The 26805-nt window shown below is 57.6% G+C and overlaps 1 protein-coding gene and 1 long non-coding RNA gene across 2 annotated transcripts in view; one reads left to right on the forward strand and one right to left on the reverse strand.

Annotated features, from left to right (window-relative positions):
* Nucleotides 1–26805, reverse strand: part of LOC119541828 (TRIO and F-actin binding protein) — a 56297-nt gene that overhangs the window by 14469 nt on the left and 15023 nt on the right. The window contains exons 5-13 of the mRNA XM_037846113.1: nt 23446–26110; nt 19889–20003; nt 18757–19217; nt 18144–18696; nt 15272–15349; nt 13014–13151; nt 4121–4177; nt 1137–1244; nt 903–992 (exon numbers count right to left, since the gene is read on the reverse strand). Of these exons, the coding sequence (XP_037702041.1) occupies nt 903–992; nt 1137–1244; nt 4121–4177; nt 13014–13151; nt 15272–15349; nt 18144–18696; nt 18757–19217; nt 19889–20003; nt 23446–26110 (4265 nt within the window). The remainder of the gene's footprint in view (nt 1–902; nt 993–1136; nt 1245–4120; nt 4178–13013; nt 13152–15271; nt 15350–18143; nt 18697–18756; nt 19218–19888; nt 20004–23445; nt 26111–26805) is intronic.
* On the forward strand, nt 9476–17696 carry LOC119541829. Its single transcript, XR_005218357.1, has 4 exons — nt 9476–9512; nt 9708–9836; nt 10351–10437; nt 17360–17696. It is a non-coding gene; the product is annotated as an uncharacterized LOC119541829 (long non-coding RNA).

Here is a 26805-nt window from a genome sequence, read left to right on the forward strand (position 1 = left end):
CATGTGGCCCCATTATTCCCTCCCCACTGTAGACCCCAGGGAAGGCAACTAAACCTCCCCTTCACTCCCAGACAGCAGAGCTAGCCCAGGAAGAACCCAAGATCTCCCCAACATTCTAAGCTCCAGGTCAATGACATCCAGGAGCTCCCCAGGTATGCTTAGTGTCGGCCCAGAGCTCCCAACTGGCTGAGGATGGGTTTTGGGGTGACTGCGTGACAGGCAGCCAGTCTCTGAGGGTCAGTGTGCCTGTTTGAATGTATTATGACCCCCCAAACACCATTATCTTTGATGCAATCTTGTGTGAGCAGACATATTAGTGTTGATTATTTGATTGAACGTTTCCATGGAGATGCACCGCACCCAACTGTGGGTGATAACTCTGATAGGATAATTTCCATGGAGGTGTGGCCCTTCCCATTCGGCATGGGCCTTGATTAGTTTAATGGAGCCCTATATGAGCTCAGACAGAAGGAGCGAGCTTGCTACAGCCAAGAGTGACACTTTGAAGAATGCACAGAGGCTGAGAGAGGAGTTGCAGCTGAGAGACATTTTGAAGTCTGCCACTGGAAGCTGACACTGACATTTTGGAGAATGTCATTTTGAAACGCAACCTGGGAGCAAGCAGATGCCAGCTACGTGCCTTTCCAGCTAACAGAGGTTTCTGGACACCATCAGCCATCCTTCAGTGAAGGCACCCCGTGCTGATGCCTTACCTTCGACACTTTATGGCCTTAAAACTGTAACTTTGTAACCAAATAAACCCACTTTATAAAAGCCAATCCATTTCTAGTATTTTGCATTCTGGCAGCATTCGCAAACCAGAACATTCAGCCACATTCAACACCCACACCTCTGCGGGGGAAGCCCAAGCTCCACCACCGCCCAGCTGCCTGCAGCCTCACGTGGATCTGGAAGCCATAGTTGCGCTGCACCGGGTACTCCGTGACATCCGTGCAGGAGCGCAGGTCGATCTCGCCATCCAGTTCATCTGCCTGGAGCAGGAAGGCCCATGATGGTACAGGTGCCAGGGCCCTGGGCAGCCCACTCGCCATTGTCCCCACCTGGGCCACCCCAGCCCCTTCCAGGGGTCCATTGGCTGCTGAAGGGGAGAGGGAGCCCTGACCAAGCTGCCTCACCTCCTCAGCAGTGGAGTCCCTGTAATACTTGAGGCTGGAGTCTGTCAGCACAAACCAATGTTTCTTCCACTGTGGAGGAGAGGTGGTGGTGAGCGAGGGGCAGGGAGGCTGCGGGGAAGATGGAAGGAAAGAGAGAGAGAGGGGGAGAGTGTGTGTGTGTGTGTGTGTGCATGCATATGTGTACAAGATTCTGCAGGTGTCTGGGGCTCAGTGGCCGCCAGGTCAACCACTCTGCTCAGAGGAGGGGTGGGGAGCAAGCAGCTCAGAGTAAAACAATCCAGATTTGAAGGCCAGCTCCTTTGTCTCCCTGCTGCCTGGCAGGCCACCTCTCTGGGCCTCAGGGCCAGCACTGGGGAATGGGTGGGCACCTCAGAAAAGACGGCCTCACTTTCCTTCCTGGAGCCCTTCTCCAACTTATCAACCCTCCCATTCCCTCCTGAGCCTTACCCCGTGACCCCCAAGGCTTCCTCCGTGACCCCCAAGCAAATGCCCTGCATACAGACCAGGGATGGGGCATGTGCTATGTAAGGCCACTTGTCTGGCTAGTCAGGGGCCACATGGGCCCAGTATTTTGCAAGTCTTTTTCCATATGCCCAATGCATCAGCTCAGTGACCAAGGACAAAAGCCTCCCAGTGAGTAGGCCCAGAAGGAGAGTGGGCCTGTCCTGATCTGGGAGCTGGTTACACACGTGTTCAGTTTGTAAGAACACATGCTCTGCTCATTTATGGCTGGGCACCTCTCTGTATGCATATCACACTTCAGTAAAGTTGACACACACACGAGAAGTCTCCAGAGGGTGATAGGCTCCCATCCCAGGCCAGGGCAGTGGGGCACTCCTAGCACACACCACGGTGAGTTAAAGACATCAGGGGAATTAAGCCCAAGGGGCTGAGCCTCTCTGGGCTGATTTCAGAGGACCCCTTGACAGTGCCCCTCTCTGCTCTGGGTGACGCTGGCAGAAGGACGCTCGGGAGGGAGGCAGGGCCCAGAACAAGCCCCACTAAACAAGCCAAGCCCTGCCCACCCCTGGGCTTCTGCTCATCACACTGGAATGCCAGGCTGGGTCCACCCCCGGCAGGGTCAGCACACGTCACCCAGTCTCAGTCCTCGGGCCTCCTGGGGTTCCCCCACACGACCAAGCCCTGCCCACACTGTTTGCCTTTCCAAGTACTTGGTCCTTTGTTTCAAGAAGATGGTAAGTTCCAAGGGTGTGCAAGCATGGCATTTTTCACTTCTTTCTACACAGCCTCCCCGAAGAACCAGGGTTCTGGCATCCAAGAGACGAGTTTACCACCCGTTTGATCTCCTGCTAGCTGTGTGCCTTTGGGCAAGTATCTTGGCCTCTCTGAGCCTCAGTCTTCTGACTTATAAAGTGGGACTAACAAGTCTGCACACCATCTTGTGAGGTGAGAAATCTCTAACCTCCCTTGCCTGTCTCCTGGGGCGTCGGGTCAGGCTCAAGGTTGCTGGGGATTGCTCCAGGAGGCCGGCCCTACGGACTGCTCTCACTGAGCGGCCTGAGTTGCCCTCTGAAAAGTGGACAGTGGAGCTGTACCCAGTCTCTTTGGCCCTTCCAGGCCTCGCCTACGATTGTCTGAGCTGGGAGCTGGAGGCGCTCCAGTGGGGCTCAGGCACCCCAAGTTCTAGGCCTGGGTCAGCCCAGGTGCTGCTACAGGCCTGGGGCAGATCAAAGCCCTCAGGGGGTTGGGCTGGTGCAACTCCCTGGGCCCTTCCAGATCGGACATTCCAAAACCCTGTGAAAGAGGATGAGTAGCAGCCAGTTCTGGGTGGGGCTATAATCCCTCTGCCCTCTGGAGACCCTGGGTGGGGAGGCTGGGAGGGGGTTACTGGCAGGGTGCCAGGCCCTGTGTGAGACGGGCGGCAGCCAGCAGCAGGGACAGATGGACGACTGGGGGCTGGAGGGAATATGGCATGTGGGCAGGGAGCACAATGCGATTCCCTTTGGCTCCGAGCCCTGCCTGGCAGGCGGGCTGCATGCAGACACAGGGCCACGGGCACACGCTGGGCAGCGTGGGATGCATCCCCCCCAAGGGCTGGGTGGCGGGGAGCCAGCTCCAGCTCCCGGGCTCTAGCCTGGCAGCTGACAGGGCAGAGCTGGTGAAACGGCCACTGTCCTTTCTGGCTCTAAGGACATTCAAGTTCGAGGTAGGGCAGGGTCATTAGCTGAGCCCCTACTTGGCACCAGGGGCTATGCTCGGTCCTTCCTGCGACTCTCTCATCCGCCTGGGAAAGAACTGCCCTTTGCCACTGTGCCCATTTCACAGCCACAGTGGCTGAAGCATGAGGAGACTTCAGACCAGTGGGGTCCAAGGTAAGTGAGACTTCAGAGATTGTGCAGCAGCCCACCCTTAGGGTCTTTGGAATCTGTATGCGGCTCAGGTCAGAAAATGAGGGCAAGCCGGGGGAAGAGGGCAAGTTCACTTCCCCGTCCTGTTTCTGCTGGGAGAGCAGCAATCCTCATGAGACGGACAGAACAGGGAGGAGTCACAGCCTGCGAGGAGGAGCCTGTGTCCTCCCAGCTCTGCTCGGGGGCCTCAGGCAGGCCCTTTCCTTCTTGGGACCTTGGCTTCCCCATCTTTAAACATGTGGGGGTGGGGGGTCAGGCTAGATGATAGCCATGAGTCCTTCCGTCCCAGACCCTCGATTCCCAGCTGGGGTCATCAGGAGGGAGCACCAAGGTGCTCTTGGTGAGAAGAGTGGGTGGGCCCAGGGGACGCCAACACACTGCAGAGCTGCACCAGGAGGCAGACGGACAGGGCAGCCTCTGCCCCTCCAGCCCCCAACAGCCCAAGCCACCTTCCCAGGGGCAAGAAAATCCCCCCCACCCTGGAGTCCCCCAAAGGCCAGGGTCCCTTGAAAGCAGGACAGGCAGGAAGCCGCTCAGCCTCCTGGGCCACCCTGGGGCCCTTTCAGGGCACTGCAGCAGCACAAGCCAACCCTCCTCCCGCCTCAGCCCTCCTACCTCTCCGGGCTCGTCCAAGATTGACATCCATCCCTTCTTGAAGTTGAGCAGATCGGGCTGTAGGGAGATGAAGAGATGGGTCAGGCTGGGGGAAGGGATGCTACGCCCATCCTGCCATCCAAGCCCAGTGACACTGAGGTCCTGGAAAGCCAGCAAAGAGGGCTGGGGATTCAGATAATCCCCCAAATCCAGGCAGGATCTCCAGGCACTGAGGCAGCCTCTGCCCCTTCGCCCAACATCCACCATTCTCTACAAGCCCAGAGGGTGACTGGCACATACCCAGTGGGCACCCAAGCTCCCTCCCACCAGCCTAGGTCCTCACCCGAGAGGGGGAGGGGGGCCAGGAGCAGTGCCTGCCCAGGAAAAGAGACCCCGGGGAGCCCAGGCAACAGCCCTGACCGGCAGGGCAGAGCAAACTGTCCAGGACCAGGCAGCCCGCCAGGAAAATGCCCTAATGCTCCCGTCCACCCCCATCCACTGACCCTCCCATCTTGTCCTCCCCTCACCTCCTGGAGACCCGGAAAGGTGGAGCCAATCTCAGGCTGGGGCAGAGCCCTTCTGCCCCTGTCACCCCCAGATCTCTTTGGGAGGGCCAGGGTGATGGCACCTTATTCCTGGCAAGCCCTACCTGCCAGGTGCTGCCCAGGGGGACACAGCCCCCAGGTCTGGGAGCTCCCAGCTGCAGCATGCTCCACGGCACCAGGCCAGGGGTGGGCAGGGGTCCTAAGTGAGGGTCCTGCTCATTCCAGCATCTCGCCCATCATGCCCACCTGGGTCTGTGCAGCCACCAGACACCCCCCAGCCCACTGGGGAAACCTTCCTCGTTTAGGCCCCAGTCCTTCTGCAGAGCCTCGGCTTGTGCCCATCGCCGAGGAGAGAGCCGTGTGGGCCAGGCTGGCGGGCAGGGAGGAGGCGGCCACCTGCTGCCATGGCTTTGCGCCCACCTATCAGCACCACATCACGGCCTCGCCAGGCCAAGGTGTCTGGTTGCGTGGAGGGAGCTGGGGCATGGCTTGGTGGGGTGGGCGGCAGCTGGAAACCAGAGCCACGCGACCTAGCTACCCTCGCCCTGGCCTGCCCTCCTCCCAGCAAGCCCCACTCTCCTCCTCGGGTGGAGGAAGTGACCCGAGAGGGGCCATCCACAGCCATGGTGATGGGACAAGGGCCCCTTGGACCTCAGCAGGCCAGTGGCCCTGCCCCTGCTGGCTGCGTCCCAGCTGCTCCCTGCAAACCTGCCTGAGGGAGGGGCTGGGGCTCAGCTCAGAGCTGGGAAACCCACCTGTGAGGAAGGCTGCCCAGGGAGGTGGGGGTCCCAAACTAAGACAGCAGAATGGCACCCTCAGGGCCACCGCCTGGCTCCAAAGTCCACCTGGGTCCCTCTCCCTTCAGACTGAGACCTCTTGTGGCCTTATGGCCTGGCCATGGCAGGTCTTAGGAAACATTTGCCAAATAAATTCCCACCCTCCTCTACCTCTCCGGTCTAAATTCCCATGATTTCCCAGCAGCCCCCACTCCCAGTCCTCAGGAGCCAAGAGCACTGCCAGGCTGTCCCAGGGAGCTCCTGGGAGGGTGTGAGAAGACCCAGCCAACGGACTGGGAGAAAGGCTTTGGAAGGGATCCTCAGCTGCCATGGTGGGTGGAGACCCCGACGGCAGCTGGGGAAGTGGAGCTGCTGTGACTTCCCTAAGCCAGGTCGCCTCCCTGAGCCCTGGCTGCTTGATGTGGCAACTGATGGGGGGCCCAGCTCTGCAAGAGGGCTGGACAGGCTGGAGGAGCCGCGCGACCCTCTGGAGTCTGGGCAAGCCCACCACCTGCCATATCAGCCACAGGATGGCCCGGCAACCCTGGGGAGAGGGGGATGCCAAGGTGAGCTTTTAAACCCACTGGCAGCAGAGAGCCTGGCACTGTCTGCTACCCTAAACCTCCTCATGCTGTAGCGTTCACCCACTGCTCCCCAGGCCCGACCACCCTTCCACTTTCCTCCACCTGCAGAAAGCTCATGGTTTCTCCTTTTTCCTTTCAGGAGCACACAGCCCACCCTCTGGCCCTGGGCCACGGCCACAGGTCAGCACTGCCTCTCGCCTGGACCACTGCCACGGCCTCCTCTGAGCACACGCGGGCCTGGGACCCTCCTCAAAAGGCCTGATGTCTCAAGACTGCTTCAAACCTTCAAGAGTAGCTTCAAAAAAAGTCCAGCTGCCTCAGGACAGCACAGAAGCCTCAACTCGCCCTTCCAGCCACCCCTTGCTCAGAAGGCCCCATGTTTATATCACAACCTCTTCTCTGATTTCCCCCAACACATCAGGCCTCAGGCCCTTCACATACACCTGTGCCCTTCGCCTGAACTACTAGGTGTCCTCCTCCTCTGCTGCCCAGACAAACTCCGACTCATGCCTAAAAACCCAGCTTAACCACCACCTCTAAGGCCCTTTCCTGGGACACACCACACACTGCCCAGCCAGCTGCACTCCCTCTGCCTCCCCACTGCCCTCCCACACCCATGGAGAGGCCGCTAGTGCATTCCTGATTCTGTTGAGGCCATTTACTTATCCCTCACAGGCTAGACCAGAAGCAACTCAGGGCCAGGGAATGCTGGTCACATCCCACCCCACCCCCAGGACCCCGCACAGATGAAGGGCTCAGGGACTGGATTCTTAAGCACCAGGCGCTGTTCTAGCCGGGAACTCAGCAGCCAACGAGACGTGACCCCCACCCTAGTGGAACGTAGTGGAGACAAGCGAACAAGCATATAATTTGATGCCAGGCAGTGGTTGGGGAAAGATACTCCAGGGCAAAAGTGCACCAAGGCAAAGGCTGAAAAGGACAGAGGATGATCCAGACCCCAAGCCCAGCCTCGGAACCACCAGCCACCCTGAGACCTCTAAGCATCTACCCACACACAGCACCTTTACCACTTGCTCTGTATAAAGCCCTGAGCGCAGGGGGTGGGGGGCAGGGCCACAGGGTGGGATGGGGTCAGGTAGATGGGGGCCAGGGGAGAAGAGGAAGGTTATGAGGAAGGGGTAGATGGGAAACCAACTTGGAGCAGGCTCAGGCGGGCCTAAGGGCCACCAGGACAAACCAGACAAAAACAGTTGGTGGTGATCATGAACCTCCCCTTCTGCTCCAAAACCTTCTATGGCTCCCTACTGTCTATGACCAAAATCCAAACTGCTTTTCCTGGCCTTTGAGACCCTCCTTCCCAGGCCCCTTCTTCAGGCCCTCACCATCTCCCACAACATGAGCACCAGCCTCTGTCCACTGTTCCCTCTGCCCCATGCTCTGCCCTTCTCCCCTGCCCGTCTCCACCTGGCAAAGACCTGCAAGTGCAGAGGGACATCTTCTCCCCCAGGAAGCCCCCCTTTCTCTGGCAGGGATGTGCAGTCCCTCCTCTGGGTACTCCACACATGCTGCTTGGAGTAGCCAAAGCCCCACTCAGCACATGTTTGCCCCAGGAAAGGCAACTGTGTACATTTCTTATCTCTCCTAGGGGAGACAACTGGGACAGGCCTGGATGCAAATTCAGGCCCCGCCAGGGACCAGCTGTGTGACCTGGGGCACATGACTTCACCTCTCTGCACCTCGGTTCCCTCATCTGTTAGGAGGAGCCAGGTACCACCAGCCTTACAGGATCAAATCTGGTATCGTGAAAGCACCCAGTTCAGGGCCCAGTGCAACCATCCTCCCCCTGACTTTAGGGAGCCAGTGGGGGCCCCGGGATGACGGAATCAGCTTTCTCCCGTGTCCCCCTCACAGGGAAGGGGAGGCTGCTGACAACAGGAAGGGCCAGCAGGGAGGTGGCAGGATGTGCGGAGGCTGAGGAAATCCAGGCAGCCGCCGCCAGGTCATCACGCTCACAAGGTCAGGGGCCCCAGCAGCCCAGCACACTCATCAGGGTCTCCTCCCTGGAGGAAGGGGGCACACACGCACACCCTGCCCGGCCCCTGCCACCAGGCTCTCAGAGCCCACTAGGACGCTGGCCTGAAACCAAAACAGCCCCGCCCCTCCCTTCCAGAACATCTCCCTCAGAGCGTGCCAGGCTGACCCGGAAAGGGGTTACACCTTCTCTCACACTCGGGGTGACCTCAGGCAAGCCGTCAACTCCCTCCTCCCCAAGCCTTAGTTTATCGGACTGTGAGATGGAGATAATGATGGCTGGCTGAGTTGTGTGGCTCAATATGGTAACTGAGGAACAGGTATTGATGGAGCTTGGGTAGGGCCCATTGCAAAAGAAGACAAACCGCTGCACTTCTTCCCTCTTGCCACGGCCCCTCAGCCCTCCCCTTGGCCCGCTGGCCCCACCCAAGGCCCCGCGCCCAGCGAAGCAGCCAAGTGGCAAGTCCCGAAAGCACAGTATCCGCCCCTTCAGAAGTCCCAGGATGGGCCACAGGGCAGGGTGGGGAGGGGCGGCCCTTTCTCACCCACCCGCCCCCGGGTCAGCGCCCACACGGGTGGGCAGCTCTCCCAGGCCCCGGTCAGGGCGACCCGTCCGAGCCAAGCCGGGAAGCGCCTCCACCCAACCCCTACTCCATCACCGACCCCACAGCCAGGCCAGGCCCATCTCCGTTCCTTCCGCGACCCGGAGCCCCTCGGGCAGCTCGGGGAGATCGGGCCTTCTCCAAGGGGGCTTCAGGGGAGGTGGGGAAAGGTCACCCCGAATCCGCCCGTGGCTGGCCCTCGCAAAGCCGGGACGGGGAGGACCCGTGTCCTCGAGGTCGCTCCGGCTCCGGGCCCCGGGCAGGAGAGGAGGCTGCGGGGGAGGTGAGGCGTGTCTACGCGGCCCGTGCCTCTGGGACCGCCCCGCGATCCGGCCGCGACCTCCTCTCGCCCCCGGGAAGTGAGGAAGGGGCTGCCCGGGAGAGGAGCGGCTGGGCTCCGCCGCGGGCCGTGGCTCTCCTCCCGGCCTGGGGGCGCGGCCCGGCTGTCCCCGGGGGGCACTCACCGTCATGGCGGCGCCCCGGGGCGGCGGGGGCAGGAGGCAGAAAGGTGGAAGGGATTCTCGGGCCGGGCTCAGCGGCGCGGGAATCCCGCCGCCGCCGCCGCTCCTCCGGCCCTTCCCTTCCCCGGCGCTGCCCCTGCCCCTTCCATCCGCCCATAAAACTTTTTTTTTTTTTTTTTCAAACTTCCTGGGAGGACCCGGGCCGCCCAATGGGCGGCGAGGACGCGAGGACAAACAGCGGCGGGGGCCCCGGCCGGGCCAATGGGAGTGCGGGACGGGCCCGGGGGCGGGGCCGGCCGCGACGGGACGGGCGCGCGGGGGCGGTCCCGGCGGGCGGATGGGGGCGGAGGTGCGGGAGGAGCGTGGGGGGTGCGGGAGGGCGGCGGCCGCGGGGCTGAGCCGAGTCGGCCCGCGGGCGCGCTGGGAGGGAGGAAGGAAGGGCCCAGCGCGCAGGTGACTCCGTCCAGGCCCAGCGCGGGGGTGGGGGGACGGGATGGGCCCCCCTCGGCGTCCCCGGCCTGGGCCTCCTCCAGCCGCGCCTGGGTTTGATGAGGACGTGGGCAGAGCCTCTGATGCTAACAACTCAGTGGGTCCCACTCGCTGAGCCCTGCTCGGTACCTGACTAATTGAATTTCGTCCTCACCACAGGCCGGGGAGGGACGTCTCCCGGTCCGCATTTCACTAATGAGAAAACGGAGGCTCAGAGAGGTGAAGCGACTGGCCCAAGGTCACACAGTCAGAAGAGACGAGCTTCCTAGCACAGGAGTTGCACACAAAGTGAGTTCTCCTTGAATAGTAGGGCCTTCCCCTAGTGCCCCCTCCTCACCAGTCAGTCTTTCTCGAGCTTCCCTGAGTGCCCCCCTCCCCCGCTTATTCACCCAGCTGGCGGCAGTTTGTGGGAGGCCTTTTGGGCACAGGAGTTCATCTGAGTTCTGCCGCAGAGGAGTAGCTGGGATGGGATTTGTTGCCCAACACTCTAGTACCCTGTGTGACAAATGATTCAAATTCTGCCTCTTCCACTGTGCTACCTCAAGCGAAGTACCTAAAGTCTGCCTCAATTTCCCCCTCTGTAAAATGGGGTAGTGCTACTATCTTAAGAGGTTGCTCTAAGGATTAAACAATTCAAGTGAAGGCCTAGTACAACCTCCTTGACCCCAGTTAGCTATCCTTGGAGGGGTGGGGGGCAGGGGGCAGGACAGCATGGAACAATTGCCATTTCACTTATTCTGCCATCTGTTTGGAGGTTCCAAAATTATTGCTATCAATTGTTATTATGATCCCTATTTCACAGGTAAAGGAATGGAAGCCCAGGGAGCTGAAATTTTTTTTCCCTGCATTTCCCAAAGGGTGTTCTCTACCATGAGGAATAAGGCCAAGGGTAAGTCCATCTCCCTGTAGAAACTGGCCTTCTGGCACCCCTGTGCTGAGTTTTCTTGCTCTCCCCCTGCACTTCACTTGGGAAACTGCGTGAACAAATGGAAGACCTCACCCACCACCCCTGCCCTGGCTTGCGGGCCTGAGAGCACTACCCTTCTCTCTGGCTTTCTGCCTCTGGGACTCCCCTGCTAGTACGCTCAGCCCAGTGTCCAGACCACTGCCCTGCTCAGAGGTCTTTGGTTTTCACCAGTGTAGAGACTAGCTCTAGTTCTTGCTCCGGGCAGGCAGGGTCTGCCTGTCCTCCATCATGGCACACACACATTTCACATGCTAGGGATACACAAGCCTAGGCTGCTGGAAATTCCCAGGAGAAGCCAGGTCCTCTTGTACCTTCCCAACTGCACATGTTGTTCTCTGCTGCGTCTGGAACACTTCCCTTCCTGTCTTCTGTGCCCCAACACACACATACACACATGCAATCTCTCTCTCTCTCTCTTCCTCTCTCCCTCTCTCCTTCTCTCCCTTTCACCCCTCCTCTCCCTTCAGATGTTTGTTTTCCTGGAATATTCCTCCTCATACTCCAAGTCTCAGTCCAGAGGAAGCCAAGGTGCCCCCAGCAGACTTAGAAGCTCCTTGCCCAGTGCTCCCTGCATTTGACTCCTTACTCAGTGCTCCCGTCATCTGTATATTCTTTTACTAAAGTGATGACCACACGGTTCTAACCAGTTACCTGCTGATGTCCTCCCTGAAGTGTGAGCTCCTTGTAGGCAGGGATGGAGTGTTTTTGTCTGTGTCTGGAATGCCATCCCAGGACCTCAGCCCACAATGGATCCTCAGTAAACATTGGTCAAGTGAATAAAAACACAAATGAAAGCATGAAACCCTTAGTACAACTCACCCTGGAAGGACAGAGGGGGCACAGCCTCAGGGCTCTGGTAAAGACCAGAGCCACCACCTTTGGGGTTATCCAGTCTGAACCCACCACCTGTTCAAGGATAACCAGGTGAGGTTCTGAGAGTGGGGGCAATTGTTCAAAGCCACGGAGCAAGTTAGTGGCAGAGACAGAACTCAAAAGGAGGCTTCCCAGCTTTTGGCCTTGGGCTCATTTCACTGCTTCAGCCTGAGAGATGTTTGAAGCTGCTCTAAGTAATTGTCTGGGAGGTCCCCCTGGCAGTTTGTCCTCACTTTCCTCATTCCCAGACGAGAGAACGACACAGCCAGACTCAGAGAGCCTCAATTGCCATATCCACCTGATCTACCGTATCCACCTAAGGGAGAAACCCATGCAGGTTCTTGGGAACAGGCTTGGGAAGTGGGGGTAATGGGAGGATTTGTGACCCGTTGCCTCCGAGGTCAGCCAGAACAGGCTTTGAGTCTCAGCTCTGCCTCTCACCCTCATGTGTCCTGGAACAAGTAACTTTTCCTCCTTAAGCTTCATTTTCTCATCTGTAAAATGGACAAAAGAAATTGTCCCTGGTGGTGAGGATTCAATGCAATTGGGCACACCACACCCTGAGCGTAGAGCTGGGCACATAGTAGGTGCTCAATAAATGCTGTTTGTCATCACCATGATCCCAGAATCCTTCTCCCGACCTCTCTTCCCCCTCCCTCCATCCTGGGACTTACCTTCCCCCTTCCTGCCAGACAGACAGAGTGTTGGTGACCTTTACTTAGTCTGATAAGGCAGTTCCCGCCCATGATTTGAAGGTACCACCCTGCCCAGATACCTGTGTTTGCCTGCTCACCCTCCATGCCTTAACCCCAAAAAAGCAAGAGAGAAAACTATGAGGCAGATGGGGAACTTAATATTGGGAGGGGCTCTTTTTAGCCTTCCTCACATCATTCTCTTTGCTGCAAGAGGCTGGCTCCTCCACACCCCAGCTGTGTGACCTCAGGTAAGTCAATTCACCTCCCTGGGCTCTGTCCTTTCATCTATAAAATGGGCATATTGTCCCTGATGTGCCCAGCTTAGTGCTGGAGACAGAACCAATCCTGGTGAGTATGAGAATCAGCCTGTCACTGAGAGAAGCACCCCACAGTCTAGCCTGGAGATGACCAGGCCACTTCTCTTCCACTGTGAAGGGGCAGGAGGAAGGCGAGTCACAGTTGCCTCCCCTCCCTGCCCTCATGGAAACCCCGAACCAGAGGCCTGGGTGTTTACAGCCCTCTCTGGGGCAGGGAACAGCTTACGTAACGCCAGATGTTTGTGAAATTGGCCCACGCCCAGGTCCGAGACACACTTTGCAAGCCCAGAGCCCTCACAGGTCCTTTCCCCCACTCCCTTAACCCCATCTGGCTTCCCTTGGCTCAGGGGTTGGTAAGAAGGAGCTTTTAGCTGTGGGGATTATTCAATCCCCCCTCACCCCAAAAGCAAGCTGAAAACAGTCCCCCAGCCCCACCCTGCAGGTGGGAAAACCCACTCACTCCCTTATCAGAGCTCAGACCCCATCTCCTTTCATGTGGGGTCCCCAAGTCCCTCCTTCCAGCCTCTCCATGCTCCCTTCTCTGATTAGGGCCCGCTCCTCCCTCCCCTCCCCAGCCCACCCAGGTCCCTCCCACCCACTGGAGCCGGCCTACCCTTCGCCACCTGAGGACCCCCAGAGACAGCAGGAACGGATTGAACAGCGTGGGCTGGTCCCCGGGCATCCGCCATGAGGTCACCAGTCGGCCCCTGAGTGGGCTCCTGGCCTTGCCCTCTGCTGGCCGCTTGTCTGCCTGTCAAACAGGGTTCAGCGTTGGCCCCAGAGTCCCTTCAGTGGGATGGGGGTGTCCCTGGCTATCGCCTCCCCTGCCCAATCTGCTGTGCCCACCACGAAGGCCCCGTCTTTCTCCTCTCCCCAGCTGCCAAGACAGGAGCTTGTTTACTCATTCACGCGGCACTGGGCTTGGTTGACAGGGCTCCCAGGGCCGAGCCCCCGTGGGGTGTGCACTCGCACTGCCCTAAAGCTCCACAGGTGGCAGGCGGGAGGGTGGTGCAGGCCACAGATGTGTGCTGGGTCCGTTGAATTAGGTTCCAATGTTAAAGAATCAAGAGATTCAACATATAAATGCCTATTTCCAGTTTCTTTTGTAACACCTAAAGAAATGGAAACTCTGGGCCCATCTCTCCCAGGGCAACAACCACCTAGAGCCATAGAGTCCCACAAATGCCCCCAGTCCCAGGATTTGTGACCCTACTTAAGTAACAGGAACGAGTCACAAAGACTCCTAAGCCACCCCTGGTGGAGCTGCAAAAGCCTCCCCCACCCCACCCTGGAGTCATCCTTGTTGGGGAAGCTGAGGTAAAGTGGAGAGATTCGCAGGTTCGTGGCAGAGCTAAAACAGAGCCCAGATGTCCCAGCTCTCCGGAATCCAGAGATTCTTTGGAGGCAGAACTTGCAGCATCAAGGCCCAGGTCAGGGGGAGCTTTGGGGCAAGGAGCACCCCCCACCCTGCCACTGCATCTGCCATCACAGCCCTCACCACACAGCGGGTGACTGTCCTCCTGGACTGTGAGCTCCAGGCGGCACTCGCCTCCCCTCTGACCCACAGCCAGGCACACAGAAGGCGGACACTAAGTGCATGTGAGCGAATGAATTAGGCAGTTATCAATTGCATCCAGTGGAGGCTGCCCAGTGGGGATGGATGGAGACGTGGTTGTCTTGCTGGGATGGGCCCATTTCTGGGGAGACCAGAGGGGGGATCCCTGTATGGCTATTTCCTCTTTGTTCACAAAACTCTGGTTCCAGGAAGTATGAAGAAATAGCCCAAAAAGAGGAAGGGTGAAGTTGCTGGAGCCCCCACGAGGGCTGGGTGCGCTAGTGATCAGAGTCCCCCATCCCTTCCCCATGGCACACATGGGAAGACTGGCCCACCGAGCAGGACAACCAGCCCAGGCCAGGAGGGAATAGGGCGGTGCTAGGAAGCAGCGTGGCAGGGGAGCAGACAGCAAGCGCCGGGGGGCACCAAGCCCTGGGTTCTACTTGAATCTGTCCACTGACTGGCTGTGTGACCCGGGACAACTCCCCTGCCCCTGTGTTTCTTCTCTGCAGTGAGGGGCTGGGCAGTGTCACCCCAGCTCTGCTCCAGGTGCCCAGACAAACTCTTTCCCCGTCACACCTGGCTTCAGGAGGTGATGCAGGGAACAGCAAGACAAAGAAAACACAGCCCCAAACAGCTTGTTTGGGTCTCCCCCACTCCCACTGCCCCCTGGCCCTCAGCTCTGACCTCACCTCTCTGGAGGCTGAGAGTGATGGGAACAGTCTGTTTGGCAGGGCTGGGGTGGGGTGGGGCAGCGCCACTGTGCTCTAGCTGTGGCCAGGCCTCAAGAGCAGTCCCATGGGTCCCACCGCCTGCACGCATCTCTCCCACCCCCAGGACCCTGGAGGCCCTCCAGCTCCTGCTGACTGCGGGCCCCTCTTGGGCCCTCTTGGATGCTTCTCTGGCTCTGGCTCCTGGAAGCCCTACCCTTTCTCCTGGCCTGGCTCAGCCCTTCAGAACCCGAAGGACCTTGCCTTCGGTGACCACATGGGCCCAACCACCATTTGGCAGCCAGGGTTCAAGGCCCAGGGAAAGGCAGTGACTTTCTCAGAGCAGCTCAGCAGGTTAGAAGCAGAGCCCTGAGCTTCTGACCCCAGGATCGACCAGCCATACAGGTCCCCAAGCTAGAAAGTGGCTCTGCTGACCAGCTTCTCTGGAGCCCCTCTTCTCAGGGCCCCACCGTGCACACAGATGGTCCTGTGGCAGAGTCACCTTGATCTGGATGACCCCAGAGCTTGTCTGAAGAACTCAACCCACCTTCAACCTGATTCCCCTTCCCTTCCCCTCCCCACATGCCCATGCCCATGACCCAATACCGAGTCTGCCTGCTTCTGGTCACTCAGGGAGTCTTGACCTCTTCTTGGTTCTGACTCCTCAGGCTCCTCTGGTTGGAACTAGAGAGGAAAAAGAAGACAGTTTAGCCCAGGTTATTCCCCTTAATCCATCTGTCATCCTCTGATCTATCCATTCATCATCCATTCATCCAGCATCCATCTAGCATTCAGCATCAGTAGATCCATGCAGCCATCCAATATCTATCCTACATTCATCTACATACCCATCCATCCAACATCCACTCATTGATCATCCATCTACCATCCTGCCAACATTCATTCATCCATCATCATCCGTCCAACATTCATCCATCCATCTGTTCATCACCATCTACCCAAGTTACATCCATCATCTGTCCAACATCCATCCATCCAACATTCATTCATCACCCATGTATACATCCATCACCTACCTATCTGTCATCCAGCCAACATCTACCCATCTGTCATTCATCCAACATCTACCCACTGACCGATCCATCCTCCGTCTGCTTCTTGCAAGCTCCTAAACAATCCATATAGATACTAATCAACATTTACTGAGCTGAGCTCCTCCTCTGTGCCAGGCCCTGGGGCCAAGGGCAGGAGGTACAAAGATAAAGTAGGCACAACCCCTGCCCCCCATGCAGCTCATGTTTCCATGGGGAAATGACAGCCAGTGCTCAGATGAAGGGAAGCAGAACCTCCAAGCCTAGAACGGGAACGTCACCGCCCTGGGCTTGGGGTGATCATTCAGGAAAGGCTTCTCTGAACAGGGACACCTGGTCTAAGACTGGAACCGTGAACAGGAATTTGGTGAGTGAAGAAGGAGGGGAAGAACAGAGGCGGGGGAAAGTGTGCACAGGGCCCTGCAGCCAGCTCAGCAGAACTAGAGGGCAAATCTGGGCTGGAAGGGCGGTAAGGAGGCCTTGAAAGCCACACCAAAGATTTTCACAGAGAATGGGTGACTGTAGCCCTGACAGGCCTGGTGAACGCCAGCTGAGGCTTGCCTTGGGTTTGGACAGGGCCTCTGTTGTCATCTGGGAAATGCCCTTGAGCACCTGGTGCTCTTGCTGCTCCCTGAGTCATCATCTCCGAACCTCCCAGGGACTCCTGGGCCTCACCATGGAGTAACTCCAGCCACAGAGGCTCTCCAGCTCCCCTCCTCCCTTGTGATGAGGCCAGCCGGCAGCATTACGTGTCGCTGCTGCCTCCACTGGGACACAGCATCTTGGCCTCCCTGAGCTGCCTGTGGCCCCCTTGTCTTCCCAACAGGCCTGATGGCCACCTGAGGACCAAGCTGGCTCCTGCTTGCATCTCTGGCATCTGGGCATTGAATTAATTAGAGGGTGAATTCATAAAAGCTACGGGGAAATGGGGGGGGGCAGTGCTCCCCCATCCTGCTGTGGGCTCAGAGGCTTTGTAATGTGGTCGAAAGCATGGGCCTTGTACGGGGGGAGAGGGGAAAGGGGAGTTATTGCTAAATGAGTCTGTGTTTTGGTTTGTGATCATGAAAATAGCCTGGAAATAGATAAAGGCAAAAGTTACACAGAATTGTCAATGTACTTAAATTCAAAGAATTGTCCACTTAAAATGGTTAAAATGATTTTTATGTTATGTATATTTTACCACAACTAAAAATAAACTATTAGAAAGGAAAAAAGCATGGGCCTTGTAGTCGGCATGCTGATCTCATTTCTCATGACTTGTGGATGTGTGACCCCAGTGAAACGCCTGACGCGTCTGAGCCTCAGTTTCCTCCTCTGTAAAACAAGGCTAATGGCAGCTGCCTCATATCCTTATGAGGCCCACACGGCAACGCCTGCAAAGCCCTGAGCCCGGGGCGTGGCTCCCAGTAAACCCTGGCGTGGGGGGCTCCCATCATCCATGACTGGGCGTTGAGGTGATGGGGAGGCTTTGGGTGGACGAGGAGGAGCCTCTGCATCACCCTCTGGTGCCTATGGGAAGCAGACACCCTGTTTTACAAGGGGAGACTGAGGCTAAGAGGCTGCGTGTCCAAAACTAGGTGCCACCTTCCTGGGAGCTGAGGCCTGTTGCCGGGCGCTAACCTCCATGCTCCTCCCCACCCAGCCTCTTCCTAGAAGTGCTCCAGGCTTCCAGGCAGCACCAAAGTACCACGGGCTCTGTGAGCCTACGCCCTGGAGGGCACTTCAGCCCAAAGACCATGGGCAGAGGTCCCACCACTGTGCCAAGGAGACAGGTGAGCACCCACCATGAGCAGACCTGGGCCCACCCTGCAGACTGCCCTCACCTGAGCAGGCTGCCTCCACAGCCAGCTCCCCTCAAAGAGCACTTAGGAAGCCCGTTCTCCAGGAGGAGCTGTAGGGGACAGGGAGGGGTTCGAGAGACTCCCCCGGGCTTGGAAGAGTTTGGAATACAACAGGGAGCAGCAGACACCACCACACTGGCTGCAGTCAGGGACAGGGTCCAGTGTGAGGCACTAGGGACATAACCAAATGTCATGAGACCAGGAGGGGAGAATGCCCTGGCCAGAGTGTCACGCTTAAAGCCTCAGGGTGATCTGCACTGAGCAGACCTGGGTTCCACCACTGCTCCAGCCCTTACTAGCTGTGTGGTCTTGGGCAGGTGGCTGAACCTCTCTGTGTCTGTTTCCTTCTTGGAAAATAAAGAATGCCTTTCCCACCAGGCAGCTACGGAGATTAAATGGGAGACAAATACACATAAAGCCTTCGGACCAGGGCTTCTACACATAGCAAATGCTCAAAAAGTGTTGGTCATTCTCACTGCTGTCCAGCTGGGTGATCCAGGAAGGGTCTTGGGGGGTGTGCAGGAGCTCAGCGGCGTACATGAAGGGAGAGGCCTAAGGAGACTTCTCCGGGATGGGCTGACTTACCTCCTGCTCTGGCACCCTGGGGCCCTCTGCAGGGCTCCCGACTGCCAGCCGGCCCTGCTCCTCCAGAGCAGCCACCGTCGAGGTCTCCGTTCCACTCGTCACTTCGGTCTTTGGCCACTGGGTGGAGGTGCAGGCTGGGCTGAGCGGCCGGGCTGGGCTCTGGGGCCCCTGCACTGGGCTGTGTCCGTTGACCAGGTTGGCCTTGGCCCAGCCGTCGGGCCGGCCGTGTCGCTCTTGCTCTGGGGCTCCCTTTGTGCCCGGGGACTCCTGCTCTGGCCCTGAAGCACCCCAATGTCCGGCGGGGTCTTTGCGAGGCAGCCGGGCCTGCAGGAGCTCCAGGAGGCCTTCCCAGGCCAGCGTGGGGAGGCGGGAGGTGAGGAGCGGCTCCTCTATGCGGGGTGCCTGGAGGAGGGCCACCAGGTCCCTCCAGTTGAGCTCAGGTCGCCTCTTGGAGCAGCGCGGGTGTGGGCACGGCCCCTCTGCACCCCAGGGTGTGTGGGGCTGATGGGCTTGCGAGAACTCTGCAGGGCCTCCCCAGGAGCTCTCTGGAGGGCTGCTAGGCCTATGGAGACTGGACAGCTCCTGCAGGCTCCCCCAGCCCCTCTGGACTGGCCTCTCGAGGGGCTCCCGCAGCCCATTCCTGGGGAGCTCCTCCCAGGTCCCTGCCCGCTGCCCCCAGCTCTTCTCAGACTCCCTGGGAGGGCCCCTCCATGTTCCCTCAGGAGCCCTGGTGGCCTCTCGGCTGAGGTTCCCAAGACTTCGCCAGCCCCCAGGGCCTGGGGCCCCCTCCTGGCTGCTCCAGTCCCTCGCCAGGTGTCTGTGAGGGCCCCGGGACCCTGAGGACTCCTCCTGGCTCGGCCACCCCCCCAGAGGCTGCCTTGGGCCTAGCCGGCCACTCTCCAGAGGTCTCTCTGTCCGCCGCTCCCTCTCAGGGGTCCTGGCTGTTCTGGGGGGCGGTGAGGACCTCTGGAGCCATCGGTCTCCCTCAGGGCGCTTCTCGGGGCTCCTGGGGTGAGGGAGCTCGGCTGGGCTCTGCCGGGCCGGGTCTGCCTGCTTCGGAGGGGGCTTGGTCACCTGAAGATGAGGTGAAGGGGTGGGTGAGGCTCTGGGACCCCAGCTGGGTGGCCTCTGTCTGGTGGGGGCTGAGCCTGGTCCCAGGGGGAGGCTGTGTCTTCACAGCAGCCTGGAATGGAGCGGGTAGAAAGATGCAGAAATCTCTCGGGTTCCCCTCTCTGGGGAGGGCAGTTAGCTTGTCCCCCTCCCCCACTTGCCTCAGTCCCAGAAAAAGAGCTGCTCACCTTGGTGGCTCCTCCCTCACCCGTATTGATTCCCACCTGGGCTATCAGGTGCCTGAATTTCCACCACTGTTACCCCGGTCCACTGGCCTGGGCCTTGCCCTCTGAGAATCTTTAAAAATACAAATCTCCAACCTGGGAAAGACTGTCCTTAGAACAGGACTGATGCATCAGAGCTTGCCCTGAAAACGTCTCAAAATAGCAGGTACCTAATTGAGGAAGGGGACAATGTGCAGGGGCGGCCTTCGAAGGGCTCATTTGGGGTCCTTGACAGTTTTGCCAAGAGCTGTTGGCCTGGGGGGAGGGGGAGGAGCTGGGCACCCTCGACTGGGGCTCTGACCCTTTCCCCCAGGACCTGCCTTCCCAGGACCCCCCTCTGGCCCCTGCGGGAGGGGAGGAGCAGTGACCCGCCCCTTGGGGGTGCAGGGCAGGTGGGCTGGCAGTGCTCACCTCCCTGCCGAGGGCGGGGCTGGACTGTCTTCGGAGAAGCTGGCTCTGACCTTGGCCGGACCGCGGCGACCGCCCCTCGTCCCGGGCCTGCGAGGCCCCTGGTGCCTCGGACTTCCTAAGAGTAAACACAGCCGCCCTGCTGAGGGCCCCTGGCCCACCTCCCACTCCCAGCACCCAGCGTCTCTGCTCCCACTCCCAACGGGAGGAGATGTGGGAGATCCAGGGACCCACCACAGCTTGTTGAAGGGCTCAAAGTGAGGGCCTCAGTTTCCCTGTCTGAAAAATGGGGATGGCTGATGAGGCTGCTCTGAAGATGAGAAGAGGGGTGAGCCAAAGGTGGGGGGCCAGCCTTGGCCCTGGCTGCCCCCTGTCCTCTCAAGACTTCCTGTTGTTTACACCACCCCACCCCCAGCCCACCCTTCACCCCCAGACAAAGGTTAAACTGGTCCTTGTGGGAATTAAGATTTATTGAGCACCTACTATGTACCAGGCAGTGTGCACAAGTGATCATAAGAGCCAATGTTTATTAAGCACTTGCTACGGTCCACGTGCCAGGCACTTTTTACACGTTACCCTAGGAGGTGGGGACGGGAGAGGCTGGCGGGGACGTGCCCCCGTATCCTGTTCTTCTCCCCTTCTCCTGGTCATATGGCCAGTTTTGGACTTCTCAGGCCTGCCTCTCCCCACCCTCCAACAGAATTCCAGCACTTCATCTTGAAAACTCCAGGCCATCCTAACTGTTGGGAAGAGCTTTTAGCAGGATCAGAAGGAAGAAATGTCCCCTCTTTCCCCACAGCTTCAGAAAAGGCACAATAACCTATCCAAGCGAATGTCATTTTTAAGACACCAGACTTCAGGTGCCACGTCGGCAGAGGCAACCACTAACCTGTAAGAATTCTCTAGTTCGAAGGAGTTGTCTTGCTTCACATGACATCTGTTTGCTGACAGGTAGGACACCTGGCCAGAGAGGACCTGCGCACGTCCCTCCCCTCGGCACACTCACAGGGTTAAGAACAAAAGACCCCACCCCTCTGTGGGACATTTATTTAAATGGGATTTAAGAGTCTGATTTCACCTAAATTGACGAATCAAGCCGATGGCTGAACTGAACTGAGAGGAGAAGGCTGAAGGAGGCGACCCTGAACTGAGCCGACAGGAGCCGGCAAGATGGCAGGTAGGGGGACCCTCCCCTTGGTCTCGGTGGGGACCCTGTCCTCACAGTCCGCCTCCCACTAGAGAACTAGGCTGAAATGCGGCAGAGCGCTTGGAGAGTAAAAACACCACGGGTTTGGGGTTTGTTGCTGTCTTACGGGTTTTGCCAATGTCGTGAGAATCAGATCCATAAAGTAACTGGAGTTTTTAGCAGTTCCTTTGGTAGGAACCAAAGTTCCGTATCCTGGAGTGAGTGTTTCTAAGTTTGAGGGCTGCCTGATCAGGTTCAATTTTTAATCTGACGCGAGGCGAGTGAGGGTCCTCGCTCTGTGCGAGCTGAGGCCGGCAGGTGTGGGCTTCCTCCCTCAGCTGGAGCCTGGGAGCCTCCAGGAAGCGTGACTAGGAGGACAGCAGAGGAAAGCACCTGGTGCCAGGCAGCCAGGCAAACCCGGGTTCTCCTTCAAATGGGCGATGCTCCTTCCAGAAACCTCGTGTTCTCGATAATTTAATCATGCCTTCAGTGAGGCTTTCCCCATGTGGAATTGAGAGAGAAGAATGAAGGGCTCGGGAGGGTTTTGAGACCTCAAGGGAGCCCCAGCCTCTCTAGCACTGAAGTTCCTGAGCGTTGGTGTGGCCAGACCAAGGATGACAAAGGAAAGGGGTGGCCTTTGGAAGCTTAGATGGGCTCCTGAGGACTTCCAGAGGGTACAGTAAAGGACAAAGGCACAAGTGTAGCCAAGTCAATGCAGACCCTGTTTTGAACTCAAAAGACTACAAAGCATATGATTCTAAGATGAGAATCAAAAGGCATCTAGAGGGAGAATATTAAGATCTCAAGCCAAAACTCCTAATACTTTAATGCCACAGCCCTTGAAGAAAAATGCTCCACGCTCCGCTAGAACAAAGCTTGGACACAGCAGATGCTCAATAAATACATGTTAAATGAATAAATGGAAGGAAAAAAGCACAGTTCTCCAGCCGCCCAAACATAAATACCAGTCTGTCACTTACAGATGCTTAATAAGTTTAGAAAATTAACCTTTAGAGAACTAATGGTTTTTTACTTGGAAAAGGGGCCACACAAGGGGAAAATGTTTAATTACTCAAAAGAGTTATAAAACCTTGGTTAAAAGATGAATAATCCAATTCAGATAGAGTCAAATAAAATCTGCAGCAATAACTAAGCAATTTCGTGATTAATAAAAGTATAAACATATTCCTGATTCCTATTCTAAATGCTTTCTCTCTCTAAAGGTTTTCCCAGTAGGAAAGGAAAAAAAAAAAGGAAATTTAACTTTGGTTGAAAGTTGTTAGTGTCAGAAAAAGTCAGAGGTATGACCAAAATCATAACAATAAAAAAGCCAAAGGAGGAATTATGCCAATGCTGGAGACCAGGAAAGTTGCCAATTGTGTATTAAATGGGTCTGGCTAACTGGAAAAGGAAATTTGAAGAGTAAGAGATAAAGTCTCATGCAGATTCAAATGTAAGAGAAAATGTTGCCTAAGGGACAACAAAGAGGGAAATTCTAGTTGTAAAATATAACCTGTCCCTTAAGGGTGATGGAAGTGTTTTAAAATTAGATCGTGGATAGTTGTACATACACTAAAAGTCACTGAATTTTACGCTTAAGGTTTTGAGACTTCCAGAACCACTTTTTTTGTCCTCTTGACCCTAACTAATGGCATTCCAGCCCAGATCAGTGAGAACTCTGGAGCTGAAACTGCTGGGGGAAGAAATCTCAGCCAGATCAGGAGAAAACACTTCCCCTTCCTATGGCTGCAGAAAAGCAGACACCCGGGGTTGTAAATTGTCCTTTCCAGTAGTGCCACCGAACCCAGCAGACGGGTCAGACACCAGACTTGACACGTCCGGGGAAAACAGCCTTTGCTTAAATTCTAAAGAGTCTGTAATTCTGTGAGTTCTCTTTTTAAAATTTGTGGCTCTGGCCATACGCTTTAAATTGATAACTCTGTTTTCTGAAAGGCACAGGGACCCGTGAATTTTCTCCATAAGCGCTTGCCTCTTCTACATGCAAGGAGGGAAAAACCAAAATAAAGCATGACTCCGGATCAATGGGTTTGGGAGTCCAACTTGTTTAAAATAAGACACTTAATGTCCCATTTTACAGATGAGGAAACTGAGGCTCAGGTTGGGCAAATCACTTTACCTGGTCATCATGCCTAAGCACTAGCCTAGGCACAGTCTCACCTCATCCTCAAAAACAAACAAAAGCACCTCTCCCAAACCCAAATATGCAGAAACAGAGAGGTGAAGTGATGCGCTCAAGGTCCCACAGCCAGGAACTCGCAGGTGGGGACTCGAACCCTGTGGCTCTCCCACATGCCCTGCTGCCGCCAGGGCAGCTCCTCCCCAGCCCACCGGGCCGACCCCACCCTGCGCTCACCTGCGCTCTTGCCTGAAGAGACGCTCCACCTCGGCGCGGCCGGGGCTGCGGGTGCGGCCCCCGGGGCTGCGCTGCGCCTGGGGCCCCGGCTCCCTCTGCACCAGCCTCCTGCGCGGGGGCAGGTCAGCCAGCACGGTGTACTCCTCCCTCTCCAGGTTGTGCCTGGTCTCCCCAGGGGGCACCGAGCCCCGCGAGCCCCCCGAGCTGCCCGGCGGAGGTGAGGGTGCCAGGAGCGCTAGGTCACTGGGGGGGCGGCGGGGCGGGGAGGAGGCTCGAGGCGCGTCCCGGTGCCCAATGCACACTTGCGGGGGTAGCACTGGGGAGCCATGCAGAGAGTCGGTGGAGGGGGCCAGACTCTCCATACTGGTCCCCGGGGGCTCCTGGTAGAAGAGAGAGGGCTCTGGGGCCTGGCGTGGTGGGGACGAGAAGGAGGGGGCGTCCCGGTGCCCGATGCACACCGGGGTCGGGAGGCGGGGAGGCTCGTGCCAAGAGTCTGTAGAGGGCACAAGGCTCTCGGTGCTAGCCCTGGGGAGATCCTGGAACAAGAGAGAGGGTTCCGGAGCCTGGCGTGGTGGGGAGGAGGCCCGGGGGGCATCGCGGTACCCAATACACGCGGGTGGGGGGAACTGAGGAGGGTCATGCTGAGGGGACGGATTCTCGGCCTCTGGTGTGTCTGGGAGGAAGGGGAAGGGGTCAAACTGGGAGTAGCGTGGGGGTGAGGAAGCCCGGGGGGCATCCCGGTGTCCGATGCACACGGCAGGTGGTAAATAGGGGGGTTCGTGGTGGGGCGATTCGCTCTCTGACACTTGGGGGTCTGGAAAGAAGGGAAAAGGGTCATGTTGCAAATAGCGAGGAGGAGAAGAGGCTCGCGGGGCATCCCGGTGCCCAATGCACACGGCACATAGAGGCTGAGAAGGCTCAGAAGAGGTCTGGGTTGCACCCCGAGTAGTGGGGTGCAGAGGGTAAGACATCCGGGGGACACTGTGGTGGCCCGGGTTATGGGAGGAGGAGGAGATGGCCTGGGCTGGTGAGTTGTGCTGGGCGGGGCCAGAGGCCTGGGGAGGGTCATGCTGGGCTGGTCTGGTGGGAGATGAGGTCTGAGGCCTGTCACCCTGGGTTGGCCGGAGGGCAATGGATGCCCAGGGAACCTCACTTTGCTTGGAGCGAGATGGGGAAGAGGTTCGGGGACCATCACTCTGGGTTGGCCGGAGAGGAAAGGAGGCCCAGGGGATATCTTTGTTAGTACGGTGGGGAGAGGAATTCCTAGGATTGCTCCGTTGAGTGGAGCGATGGGGAGACAATGATCCAGGATTGTCCTTTTGGGTGCAGCTTCGAGGCGGAGAGGTTCCAGAGGTGTTCTGCTGCAAGGAAGAGGAGTATGGGTTGGCCCGTTGGGAACAAGATGTTCTGGGGTTATCCCGTAGTGTGCAAGAGGGTTTAGGTTTGTCTTGTTGGATAGAAGAAGTTCTGGGGTTACTCTGTTGGGCACAAGAAGTTCTGGGGTTGTCCCGTTGGGTGGCTCTATTTGGAGAGGAGGCTCTAGGATTGTCACGTTGGGCACAGGATGTTTTGGGGTTGTCCCGTTGGGTGGCTCTGTTTGGAGAGGAGGCTCTGGGATTGTCATCTTGGGCACAAGACGTTCTGGGGTTGTCCTGCTGGGTGATTCGGTTGAGAGAGGAGGCTCTGGGATTGTCCCATTGGGCACAGGATGTTTTGGGGTTGTCCCGTTGGGTGGCTCTGTTTGGAGAGGAGGCTCTAGGATTGGCCCATTGGGCACAGGATGTTTTGGGGTTGTCCTGTTGGGTGGCTCTGTTTGGAGAGGAGGCTCTAGGATTGTCCCGTTGGGCACAGGATGTTTTGGGGTTGTCCCATTGGGTGGCTCTGTTTGGAGAGGAGGCTCTGGGATTGTCACATTGGGCACAGGATGTTCTGGGGTTGTCCTGCTGGGTGATTCGGTTGAGAGAGGAGGCTCTGGGATTGTCCCGTTGGGCACAGGATGTTCTGGGGTTGTCCCGTTGGGTGGCTCTGTTTGGAGAGGAGGCTCTGGGATTGTCCCGTTGGGCACAGGATGTTTTGGGGTTGTCCCGTTGGGTGGCTCTGTTTGGAGAGGAGGCTCTGGGATTGTCATGTTGGGCACAGGATGTTCTGGAGTTGTCCCGCTGGGTGGCTCGGTTGGAAGAAGAGGCTCTGGGATTTTCATGTTGGCTACAGGGTGTTCTGGGGTTTTCCCATTGGGGAGTATGAGAAGGAGAGGCAGTCTGGGGCTTGTCTTGTTGGGTGGTTCTGGGGGGAGAGGAAACTCGAGGATTGTTTCGTTGAGTGGAAGAGGTTTGGGGATTATCCCACCGGGAGGTTCTTGAGGGAGAGGAAGCTCTTGGGGTGTCCCATTGTGTGGATGAGGTTCTGGAGTTGTCCTGTTGAGTGGTTCGAGGGGGAGAGGAGGCTTGGGGGTTGTCCTTTTGTGTAGATGCCACCTGAGCAACGTCCCGTTGGGCAGAGCGAAGGGGAGAGGGAGCCTGGGGGGTGGCACTTCGAGGTCCACTCTGTGGTGCTGTGGAGGCAGCCTGGGTTGGCGCTGCTCGGTGCCGCCCCAAGGAGAAGTACCCGCTTTCTCCCCGGAGCTTTGCCCAGTGCTGTCCAGGACTCTGGCGCCCAGGGCCAGTGTCTGGAGAGAGAAGAGGGAGGTTGAAGGAGGTTCAAGATAAGGGGTGGGCCCGGCAGCCCTCACACCCTGCCTTCCTTTGCCTGTATGACCCCGGAAAGGGAGAGGCGGACCCAGCAGCAGCTTCCTGACAACTTTCCCGTTCCCACTTCTACTTCTGAGAAGCTCCCTCAATTTCTTTTAATGAGCCTCTTTCTAGAAAGCTCCTGTTCCTTGAATCCAGAGGCTCCTACACCAGAAGCTCCCCCTCAGGCTGCCACAAGGGTTGGAAGGGCACGGGGATGGGAGAGCCTTTTGTGAACCATGTAAGATCTTGCCCCTCAAATCATGGTCCATGCACCTGCAGCACGGACCTCACCCGGGAATCTGCTAGAAATGCAGAATCTCAGGTCCCACTCCAGACTCACTGCATCAGAATCTGCATTTTAACAAGATCCCCAGGTGATCTGCAGACACTTTACAGTTTCCGAGGTACCACTCTAAGGGATTAGTGTAATTGCCCTAAACAGTGACGCCTCCCCCAGCTGCCATCCTCCTGAGGGGCTGCCTTGATCTTGGTGTCACCTGCACCCCCTCAATCTCTCGGTCACCAAGCATGTGTTGGTGCTGTCCCTGGGCTGGTGCTTCCGAAGAAAAGAGTACTGTGGCCTCATCTTGAAAGAGCTACAACTGCCCTTTAAAAATTAAAGGACATGCTT

The sequence above is a fragment of the Choloepus didactylus genome, chromosome 8 (assembly GCF_015220235.1).
Source record: "Choloepus didactylus isolate mChoDid1 chromosome 8, mChoDid1.pri, whole genome shotgun sequence".
Classification (NCBI taxonomy): Eukaryota; Metazoa; Chordata; class Mammalia; order Pilosa; family Megalonychidae; genus Choloepus; species Choloepus didactylus.